The sequence below is a fragment of the Barbus barbus genome (assembly GCF_936440315.1).
Source record: "Barbus barbus genome assembly, chromosome: 43".
In the NCBI taxonomy this organism is placed as follows: Eukaryota; Metazoa; Chordata; class Actinopteri; order Cypriniformes; family Cyprinidae; genus Barbus; species Barbus barbus.
In genome coordinates this window covers 14,147,757-14,159,853 of record NC_136721.1, presented here as the reverse complement: position 1 = coordinate 14,159,853, position 12,097 = coordinate 14,147,757, and the positions used below count along the sequence as shown (strand labels likewise).

General features: G+C 36.2%; 1 protein-coding gene across 1 annotated transcript in view; it reads left to right on the top strand.

The window, feature by feature from the left end:
* Window positions 1-8,506, top strand: part of LOC306862388 (calpain-5-like) — a gene marked incomplete at both ends in the record, with an annotated part of 36,120 nt that extends 27,614 nt beyond the window's left edge. The window contains 8 exons of the mRNA XM_079405179.1: window positions 2,602-2,679; window positions 3,551-3,746; window positions 3,857-3,979; window positions 4,120-4,316; window positions 5,797-5,918; window positions 6,323-6,373; window positions 8,014-8,150; window positions 8,324-8,506. Of these exons, the coding sequence (XP_079261305.1) occupies window positions 2,602-2,679; window positions 3,551-3,746; window positions 3,857-3,979; window positions 4,120-4,316; window positions 5,797-5,918; window positions 6,323-6,373; window positions 8,014-8,150; window positions 8,324-8,506 (1,087 nt within the window). The remainder of the gene's footprint in view (window positions 1-2,601; window positions 2,680-3,550; window positions 3,747-3,856; window positions 3,980-4,119; window positions 4,317-5,796; window positions 5,919-6,322; window positions 6,374-8,013; window positions 8,151-8,323) is intronic.
* Window positions 8,507-12,097: the final 3,591 nt, after the last annotated feature.

Below are 12,097 nucleotides of genomic sequence, written 5' to 3'. Positions count from 1 at the left end.
ATGGCCAAGTCAATCACCTGACCTGAATCCAATTGAGCATGCATTTCACTTGCTGAAGACAAAACTGAAGGGAAAATGCCCCAAGAGCAAGCAGGAACTGAAGACGGTTGCAGTAGAGGCCTGGCAGAGCATCACCAGGGATGAAACCCAGCGTCTGGTGATGTCTATGCGTTCCAGACTTCAGGCTGTAATTGACTACAAAGGATTTGCAACCAAGTATTAAAAAGTGAAAGTTTGATTTATGATTATTATTCAGTCCCATTACTTTTGGTCCCTCAACAATATGCAATATGCAAACTGTTGTAATTCCTACACTTTTCACCTCATTTGGATGTAAATACCCTCAAATTAAAGCTGACAGTTTGCAGTTAAAGCAGTTTGTTTCATTTGAAATCCATTGTGGTGGTGTATAGAGTCAAAAATGTTAGAATTGTGTCGATGTCCCAATATTTATGGACCTGACTGTACATAGCCATAAATCAGATCATAAATCAGGTCATAAATCATAATTTGGACAAAAGGTATAGGATATAACTACTTGCCTTGTTTAGACTGTCAGTCCAAATCTGATTTTTCTGCACATCCATTTGGAATCTGATCATATTTAGCAAGTTTAAACCAAAAAAAAAAAAAAACAATCACATTAAAGGGGTAGCTCACCCAAAAATGAAAAATTCTGTCATTAATTACTCACCATCATGTCATTCCAAACCTGTAAGACCATTGTTCATCTTCAGAACACAAATTAAGGTATTTTTGATTAAATCTGAGAGCTTTCTGACCCTGCATAGACAGCAATGCAACTACCATGTTCAAGTTTTAGTTCCATTGAAACGATTTTATTCAACAATTTCTCCCCTTCCAGGTCAGTTTCCATCGCCATTCACAAGAGTACCAATGAACGGTGCCGAAGACTGACACGGAAGAGAAAAAAATTGTTGAATAAAGTCGTTATTTTTGTTTCTTTGCACACAAAAAGCATTCTCGTAGTTTCATAACATTACAGTTGAACCACTGATGTCACATGGACTATTTCTTACTACCTTTCTGGGCCTTGAACATGGTAGTTGCATTGCTGTCTATGCAAAGTCAGAAAGCTCACGGATTTGGGTGAACTGATTTTATAATACAATTTTTTTTAACCTGCACTTCCCAAAAACACATTGTTTCCACACCAACTGTCAGCATGTTTCCTACAGCAATGTCTGACATTTTTACGTTTTAAGTGGCAAAAAAAAAAAAATCTTAGAGCAGTCAGACTGAATCAGATTTTCAGAAATGTCATTTAAATCAGCGTTTTTGTGAAGTGCAGGTTGAGCTGAAAATAACAATATACTGCTAGTCGGCACAGTTTACACACCTCTTTAAATTTTGAGACTGGTGGAGATGGCAGCATGGAATAAAGCCACATTTTTTGGTGAAGGCATAGAAATGCAACTTCATTGACATTGACAGATATTCCAGAAACGAAAGAGGGACACATCCAGTCGGATCTGAACAGTTGTGATACAGCGTGTGGACAGTTAGTCATGTAGAATCTGTTACACAATAATAGGATTTGGACTGACAGTGTGAAAGTAGCCCTAGTTGCAAGCCAGACTCAAACCTAAATTTCCAAAATGAGCACCAAAACGCAATGTGTTGAAGCACTTGTTATATTACGACGAGGCGTTGTAATCAGACACTTTTTACACATATTCCCAACACTCAATTTTTTATAATCTCTACAAACACAGAGTGAAAGCACTTACAGAAATGATTTGTCCTTTTGCCTTCTCTAGCTTCCTGCAGTGTAGTGAGAATGAGAATGAGCTTTATTGGCCAAGTATGTTTACACATACAAGGAATTTGTTGTAGTGACAGAAGCTCCACAGTGCAACAGAAAGACAGCAACAGGACAGGACACAGGTAATAAAAACAAAATAACAACAAATAGCCAATAACCAATGTACAAAGCAGCAAAAAAAAAAAGAGACTAGAGAAAACCATTTCTCTCCTTCCTCTTGAGATGATTTCAGTATAAATAACACATAGCCGAAGTGTCTATTCTTATCGCTGACTGGTGTGAAATTGAAATATCAAGCCAGGCAGGCTTGGTATAAAATAGGAAGCTTCTGTGATTGAAACGCAGAAGTCTGAGGGTGTTAAGACATCCACCTCTTTTCATTTAAATAACTGTGGTCTTGTTTGATGACACCTACCCTAAATATCCACCACTGCAGGGAGCAACATAATATTAAAATGGGGCTGTGTAATTGCAGAGAGGGAAATCTTGACAATCCTTCTCACAGTCCTTGTTCAAGTACTACAACAGACAGGGTTATATTGGCCTCTGAATTATTTTCTGGCTAGCCAGAAGACTCTTATTGAGGTGAAAGCAATCTTTCTTCATATTTCTTCTTGATCAATTATTTATTCTGGGCTTGATTAGAAATATCATACTTGGTGAAGTGCTCTATTTCTTTCACAAAATTCTAGGAAATCTTAGTTGATGGTTATGGACGCAGGCTGTTGTCAGTGAGTATAGTCGTGTGTGTCGTGTGTGAATGTTTATTTCTCTCAGTCTGGTGTACGATGAGTAATCACTACTCTGTTTTGTAGCTCAGAAGAGTGGAAGAAAGTGAGCAAGAGTGAGAGAGAGAAACTGGGCGTCACTGTTCAGGATGATGGAGAGTTTTGGTGAGGCTCGCTATACTCTTACCTTCTAGATCAGTGTCTTATCAGATGGGTTCCAAAAGTCTGAGACCACTAGAGAAAATTTTTCTGTTTTGCATATTTTGTGTGTGTGTGTGTGTGTGTGTTTTATATATGCAATATCTTAATTGCTTAAATTATTGGTTAAAGCATAAACAATTTCTACACAATTTATTAATCTAGGTAATTGATCAATTAAACACTTTACAGTTAATATGCAATTTGCGTTCATCTAAAACATTAATCCAAACTCATTAACATTAGTTACTCCATTACATATGATGAACTAACAATGAACAATTTTTTTGCAAATATATGTTCATTTTTACTTTTTTTTTTTGTTTTTACACAGCATTTATAAATCTAGGTTAACGTCAATTAGGAGATGTACTATTGTAAATTTATGTTTGCATATAATACAGTAATATTAATTAAAACACCTTGTAATGATAGTAATGTATTAGTATATATGGAAATTAAGCTATATTAATACAATAAATATTGTAAAGAATACGTCTCATTGTTAGTTCATGATATATAATGCAGTGGCTAATGTTAACAAATTCAACCGTTTTGTAAAGTATTACCTTCAAAGGTTAAATTGTTAAAAATTTTGTAAAAAGCAGATCAACTGAACAAAATAAAATTGAGAATATCTTAGTGTTTGTTGTTACCCTGTTTTGCTTCAAAACCTTTATTTCTGTGTTTAAATCAGATTTTATGCCAGGTTTAAATCCGTTTTTATCCCGAAATCCAAGGTTTTATACTATTGTACCCCAGTGCATCTGATAAACGCCTAAATTATCCATGTATCATAAACTTCTGTTCCCCCACTGGCTGTAAACTGCTTCACCAGGATGAACTTTGAGGATTTCTGTCACTACTTCACCGACCTGATTCTGTGTCGATTGATAAACACGTCTTACTTGAGCATTCATAAGACCTGGGAGGAGGAGGTGATGAGGGGCTCCTGGATCCACCGAGACAACCCGCTCCGGAACCGTGCCGGAGGCTGCATTAACCATAAAGCCACGTTTCTGCAAAACCCACAGGTTAGTGTGCCTGTGTGCATCTGCCTTTTTAAAATGTTGTTCTTGTCCTAGAGGCATTTGATGCTCTGGGCCTTCATTGGACTAAGTTTAATGTATGTTTCCACCCACAGTATGTTTTTGATGTGAGAAAACTGGAAGATGAGGTGCTGATCTGCCTGCAACAAAAGGAACGCAGAGCTACTCCAAAGGAGGGCAAAGGCGAGAACCTGGCCATTGGATTTGACATCCATAGGGTACAAAATTACATTCTAATACAATACAAACCTTCACATCTGCCTGCAGATAAAGCCAATGATAAAAGAACAAAAAAATGCTGTATGGTATCCTGTCAGTTGATGTTCCTGTCTTGATCAAGCCACTTTTCTACCACCAGGTGGAGTTGAATAGGAAATACAGAATGCACTCGGCTCAGCAGAAGGTGGCAGGGTCAATCTACATCAACTCTCGCTGCGTCTTTCTCAGGAAAGAGCTAAAGGAGGGACGTTACGTCATCATCCCCACAACCTTTGACCCAGGTCAAAAAGGAGAGTTCCTGCTCAGAGTCTTCACTGATGTGCCTTCAGACTGCAAGTAAAGTAGCTTCCAAAAAGAGTAGACCAAACTTGTTGCTTATTAGCATATTACTAGCATATTGGCTGATTATTAATGCACATATTAAAGTTCCCCTATTATGGGTTATGAAAGGTTCATATTTTGGTTTTGGGAGTCCCCAACAACAGGTTGATATGCATGCATGGTCAAAAACACTTTCATTTTCTTATAATATGCATTTATTTTTACCTTATTTGCTCAACAACTCCCAAACAATTCGCTCAGCGATTCATTTTTCCAAACCCCTCCTTTGCGTGACACTAATCTGCAGTGATTGGTTGATTTCATTTAAAGCAGTGTTTGTGAGCTTTTAACGCTCCGAAAGCGACACCTAGTGGCAAAGAATGAATTTGCATTTTCATTCAGACCAATGCGAAAATCAAGTTTTCCCAGGTCTGCTCTAACAATATGCTAATGTTTCATGTTGACATCAACATAAAATAACTTGATTCAATGATTCAGGGTCGACTCTTTCTTTTGAGAAACAATAACTTTATACACGGTGCACTTTCAGATTTAAAAGTTTGCAGGATGTTTTTCATCCACTTAGAGCTGTGTTACACACTGCATGAAAGGTCATTTTCAAAAATCCATAATAGGGGCACTTTAATGCCTTATTCTGCATAACTATATTCTAGATCCCATAACCCTACCCCAGAGCTAAACATAACTACTACAACAACTACCTTACGTACTGTCAAAAAGCAGCAAATTAGGAATTTATTGATGGAAAAACCTCCTAGTTAATAGTGAATATGATCTAAAGTGTTACCTTGTATACTAAAGTATTTATTAATGATTTGAATTAGTTTTTATTTTTGTTAAATTTTCATTTTGATTTTAGTTCAAGTAATTGAGTTATTTGGTCATTTCTATTTAGCTTCATATTCATTTCAGATCAAGTTTTAAGTTTAAGCTTTTACATTTTTCGTCTAAAATTTATATTTTATTTAATATTTTACTGTAATGTAATGGCTGAAAATTCATATTTGCCATGACAGGAATAAATTTCATTTTTAAATATAATCAAACAAGATTACTGTTTTTATTGTTTTTTTTTTAATCAAATAAATACATCCATGGTGAGCACAGGAGACTTCTTTCAAAAACATAAGAAAATGTTAACAACCCCAAACTTTTAAACAACAATGCCTTCTTCTTATATATCTTTTTAAGCATAATAGTCTTATTATGCCATGCAATTTTGCTTCTCAAATAAAAATATTTTTTATACTAGATAAAAAAGATTTGTGATTTAAGAACATATTTGCAGTGTGTTTGTTGTCAATATAAATAGTTTTTCAGTTTTTCATCTAATGTTACTATTTTATTTGTATGTTTTAGCTTTATTTTGGTTCAAAATCAACAAAATTTATTTTTAGTCATTTTAGATTAAAATTTTGTTAACAGTAACAACACTGGTACCTGGCTGATATTGTTCCTGCGTGTATTTCCTTAGAGAATTAACTCTGGACGAGCCTCCACAGACATGCTGGACTGGCATGTGCGGTTACCCTCAGCTGGTCACCCAGGTGCATGTGTTAAGTGCCGAAGGCCTGCAGGGCCAAGATGCCAATGGAGGTATGTCTAGTATTTCTATATATATTTATAACGCATATATTGCAGTTTGTGTTTAGAAGGACAAAATCAGCACTTTTAAACTACCTTGATAAAAATTTAATTTATGATTTATCCTTTTACAAAACAATTCTTTCTTCTGGATGTGATTATACTAATTGTTATACTAATGTGCAGTTGATTTCGCCCCATAGACTCTGAAATCAGTGCTCTATAATCAGTCATGTACATTTTTTAAAGATAATTCACCCAAAAATGGTGAACTAAGGTTTTTTTTTTGTCATCATTCAGTGGGGTAAATGACTTTTGAGTGAATTATTCCTTTAAGCCATTATAGATTCAGACACTTATGCTGCTTTATACGTCTAGAGCTTTTACATATAGAAATCTCTTTTGACCGCAAACAGAGCTACAATGCTTGATCTCCCACAAGACACACTCTGACTTCTGCACTGGAGGTACTGACTTTTAGTAGCCGCTAGCAGCTAAATGTATCTCCCTCCCCTTATAGAAATGTGAGCTTGTGATAAAATTAATCTGAATTCTGAAATGTCAATTGTTTATTTGTAGCACTGAATAGTAAAAGTCATTTTTTTAAAATACATGTTTTGGTGTGACTAGCATTACTTAGTGCTCCAGTGTCTTTAGTTCTCTAGTGTCAGTTTGTGTCCTTTGTTACACCTTAGTACTTTGTTTCTACATTTGCTTTTATGTACTAAGTGACACTTTCTTACCAAAGTAAATTATGAGAAAGTGTATAAATCACAGATAACAAAACATGCAAAGATTTTGTCTACCAAGACAAAATCCACAACAATTACAAAAATATGACCGTGAGTCTCTAATGACATGTTAAGTGAAAAATTGAATGAATGCAGGGAGTTTTATGGAGTTCGTGAATGAAGGTTGTGTAGATTTTTCTTTTTTTTTTTTGAGCTGATGAAAAAACCTGTTGGTTTGAAATCAGAGTTCAGTTTGTTTGGTTGTTCAGAGAAAACTGGCGTTTTCTCCCCCTGAGTTGTTACTTAGTTACAGTGGTAAACAGGTGGTATTCACAGTGGTGATGTAAACATACAGTAATGAAGGGAGAACTGGGTGAAACTGAGCTCAGGTTCAGAGCGAGCTATTTTTTAATCTCCTCTTTGACTGTTTTCAATGCATTTGCATTATATTTGTTTGTTTATGGTGCATTACAAAAAAGCATTTTTGTCATTAATCGTCTGAAGAACAAGACACTTTTATTCTAGAATTATTTTCAGAGAATATATCCAATATAAATATATATACACACACTAATGTTTAAAAGTTTTGGGTCAGCAAGACTTTTTTTTTATTCAGCAAGGGTGCATTATTGATTAAAAGTGGCAGTAATTATATTTATAATGTTACAAAAGATTTTTTAACTACTGCTGTCAATTCATCAAATAATTCTGAAAAATGTATCTCAGTTGCCACAAACAATATAAAACAAAATCAGCCTATTAGAATTCTTTCTAAAGGATCATGTGACACTGAAGACTGGAGTAATGCCTGCCTGCTGAAAATTCAGCTTTGCCATAACAGAAATAAATTACATTTTAAAATATATTCAAATAGAAAACAGTTATTTTAAATTGTAACAATATTACTGTTTTTACAGTGTTTTTGATCAAATAAATGAAGCCTTGGTGAGCATAAGAATAAAGAATAGCAATCTTATGGCAAATAGAAATATCTTTTTAAAAGTTGTTTAAATATTTATTTTTTTCTAGATATTACAATATTACTGATACAATATTACTGATTACAAAAATATTTTGCAGTGTGTCATTGATAGAGATAGCATATTCATGCTCCGAATGCTGTCATATACACTGTAAAAAAAAATTGAGCCAACTTAAAAGTTTAAGGCAACCAGCTTCAGCAGATTTTTTAGTTTTCTAAGCTTATTTTTTTTTAGGAAATTTCTCAGCTTTTTGTTGTATAAACTTAAAACAAGAAGTTGAGAAAACTCAAAAATCTGCTGAAGCTGGTTGCCTTAAACTTTTAAGTTTGCCCAACTTTTTTTTTTTTTTTTACAGTGTAAAGTGTGTTGCTGACTCATGTCTTTTCTCTTTAGCCTCTGACCCATATGTGATCATCATCTGTGAGGGGGAGAAGGTTCGCTCCCCTGTGCACAAAGACACACGCTGCCCCAATTTTGACGTTAAAGGAATATTCTACCGCAAAAAGCCAAAGGAAGGCATTCACATCGAGGTGAGTTGGAAGTATGTAATTACATCTCTTCCTCCTTCAGTCCTTTCCACAAACTGCTACAGATCTCCTTCGCTGTACTGGTATGTACAATGATCTGTTCCTCTCACCTTATTTCTGTTTTTCTTCTCTATTTCTCCTGCTTAACCCTTCTGACTGCTCCATGACGAACTCAGATCTACAATAAGAATGTGATTGTTGACACCTTCCTGGGTCAGGTGACCCTCTTTAGTGACCCTAAGGACCGCCAAGAGCAGCACAAGGTCTACCTTAAAGACAAGGGTAGTCGTCAAGACAACAACCTTCCAGGCACGCTGACTGTGCGCCTGATCACCTGCACCACTTTAACCAACATCTGATCATGCATCCGCCACTTCACTCTCTCTGCTTGTGTTCCTCGTTCACCCACAATGCCTTTAGCCCTCATCATTTTCTACTGGTGTTTTTTTCAATGAACAGTTAGTTGACCCTAAAAAGGTGTGAGTTCTGTCACTATGTCATGTCATTTCAAACCTTTTGCTGTTATTTTTCAGTGGAGCAAAGAGGCAGAAGTTTAATGAATCTTAATGACCACATCCACAAAGCCTTTAAAGGTATAGTTCACCCAAAAATGAACATTCTGTCATCATTTGCTAAGGCTGATGATACACGGGACAACTTTTTGAGCAATTTTGTGTTACTTGGGCACTTTCCCATTGAGAATGGGTGACAAATTTCTATCTAGATATCTTAGATTGCTCGTGGGCCCTGTGTCTCACCTGGTTGCCCATTGATGGCAACATTGCTCAAAATGTTGCCACCGTGTATCATCGGCCTAATCCTCAAGTTGTTCCAAACCTGTATTAAGCTACTTTCTTCTGTTAAACACAAAACAAAATATTTTGACGAATGTTCATAACAAACAGTTAACAGTAGCCATTGACTTCCATAGTATTTTTTCCATGGTATGGAAGTCAGTAGTCTTGCGTAGCCAGACCTTCAGACTGACGGCTGAAGGTCTGGAATCTATGGTAGCTTTCATTGGCCAAGGCCCGCCCATGAGGCCATTTGACCGACATGTCAAACAACCAATCACAGTTCGTTTCATTCAGCGTCACGTTTTGGGGTGTGGAAATGTTGCCACAATAACAGACCGATGTGTAAAACTCTCGGACGTATTTTAAAGATTCTGTCCTGCAAACTTTAAATATTTCACATACTTTTGAAAATCCAGCGTTTATGTGATCCTGATAAGCATTTGTCGTCACAGTTGTAAACACGACGGCTTTCTTCTTTCGTGAGGGGGTTTGGCGTCAAGGCATTTTTGTTTCCAGGCAGAACATTAAATAACGCGACACACGCGTCTCCCGGAAATCCTGTAGAATTCAACCAATCCAACGACTACTTCAAAATTCCTGAAGTGTTTCACTTTTGTGTGCCATATGCATCAGACGTGTAGCCAACGTTCCGTGGGCGTGACGTCTGAGGCTGAGACTAGGAAGTCAGTGGCTACCGTTGACTGTTTGGTTAACAACAGTTTTCAAAATATCTTCTTTTGTGTTCAACTGAAGAAAGGAGTATGTACAGGTTTGGAACAACTTGAGGATGAGTATGACAGAATTTTCAGTTTTGGGTTAATTATCCCTTTAAAAGCATAATTAAAAGAGTCCATATTGTATTTTTCAAATCTTTTAAAGCCATGTGAGGCATAGACCTTAGTCAGAGTAGCACTACATTTAATATTTGACAGGAATGAAAGCAAGGCTGTGAGGGATAGAGGTACAGTGCGTTCAATGGATTGTACTGTAGTTTAACATCATACAGTTTGAGCTGACGAAACATCGTTCTGAAAAGTTTTCAGTCGACAAAAACTCCATAAAACTGTTTTAAAGTTATGAGTTGTGAAAATGACCTGTATACAGACTATATACCTCACAGCCTCGTTTTCATCCATGTTAAATTCAATATGGTGTCTAGTCTGACTAATGTCTATAGACTGAAATTTAAGTCATTATTCAGTGATAATCTTCTGCTCCAGTGAGTTTTTATCTTGAGAACTCATGTGACTGGATTGAATCAGCGAGTTGAACTTGTTCATTTTGATTCATGAACCTGTTCTTTTTAGTGAACCGTTTGATCTGATTCACAAATCAGTTCTTGAGTTCTAACTGAATGACTACTGATCCATTCATTCATTCACTTTCCCGTGGTTCTCGATTTAATGGTTCACTGGAGTGGAAGATTATAGGTGAATAATGAAATTATTTCAGTTTCGCTCTATCTTTTCAATTCAGAAGATTTCAAATAAGTCATATGGACCACTTTTATGATGTTTGGAGCTTGACAGACTGTTGTATGGAAAATAGCTGCATTACGATTGCAAAATTATTCTTTCTTGTTCCACAGCAAGTGTGCAACGTGACGATGAGCTAAATAATGACAACATTTTAATTTCCACCCAATCGTGATCTGATATCGTAATAAAGGGCTATGCATTGTGTTTGCATGAGCAGCTTAAGTGGTCTAAGGTAGAAGTAGGTCCTTTAGTAGTCCTAGTCACATGATCGGCCATGTCTCGTCTGCCAGAACACTGAATGCAGCCCAGCCCTGGGAAATTATTCAAATTAGATTTTTCCCTTGTCTCTCTTTCTATCCCTTCTCTCCTCCACGCATTCAGTCATCACATATTCAGTCAGTGTCAACATGTGTGCCCGTTCACACAGATGCACAGTGACATGGAGGTCCACCTGATTACAGAGACTTTAGCAAGACCTGATCAGCTCTCATTTAGCTGAAAGATTTCAGTGACCAGTGGGCCGCAGCGGGCACCTCTTTGGATTCTCCAGGTCATGTCGCTTAGCAACAGGAGTCTGGAATAGAGCCTACTACTAGAGCATGAAAACTCCAGTGAACCCACAGTACCAAAAGCCCACCCGGACTATCTGCCATGCCATTCTTTGCCTGAATACATGGATGGGCATTATAAACATGCCAGGAAGTTTGATAAGCATTTTACCTTTTTGTGAGTGTGTGTGTGTGTGTGTGTATGTGTGTGTGTGTTTGTGTGTGTGTGGGTATGTGTTTGGATGACCAGATTTACATTTAGCATGACAGTATTAGCTTTAGTTTGACAGCTTTTTCTATCATTAGAAACCAGCAGTTTCTGATGTGTAGATTTTCATAACAAATGAAAATCGTTTTCTCTCAAATTCTTAAATTTTTTATTAAATTTTTTTTTACACTTAATTTTATTTCAGCTTTCAAACCAAAAAAAAAATATTTAAAAGTTTTAACAAGTACAATTACAACACTGCTTCGACCCAATAATAGAAGTTGCTCCATTGTCCTCACAATATCGAGAAGTTAAGTGCTAACTTGCACATCCATAATTGTGCAAATGACAAAAAAGTAAAAAATTAGAAGTACATACTAGTATTTTATTGGCTGCCATTTTTACAAGTCATCTTAAAACAATAAATGAAGAAATCTTAAGCTAAAAATGTTTGCTTTAATTTACAACATGAGAGTTGACGTTTAGGTTTGACTCATTGTAGTGTGACCAAAAAATCTAAAATATATCCAAGCTTTTTTATATTATAGTGTTTATTAAATTTACATTTGTTTTTAAATGCTTTTGAGTTAAAACAAGTATAAAATCAGGCCAAAATGTGCTTATGCTGTATTCACAAGCATGTAACCCAATTTTGTCTTTGTATTTGTCTGGTCACCCTAATGTGTATGAGTGTGTGTGATCCACTAGCCCTCAAAGTAACCTAAGGACCATTAAAAGGTTATGCATGTTTAAATAAAAGGGAAAACTCTAACAGCGCTAGCGGTGCTCAAAGGATGAAGAGCAGGCCTTTAGACCCACAAATATCTCTGGGTTTACCTCACTCTTGCTCCGAGGATCGCGAGACTGTAAAACAAGGATTTCTCTGTGTCTTAATGACTTTCTAGTCAGACTCCTGCCA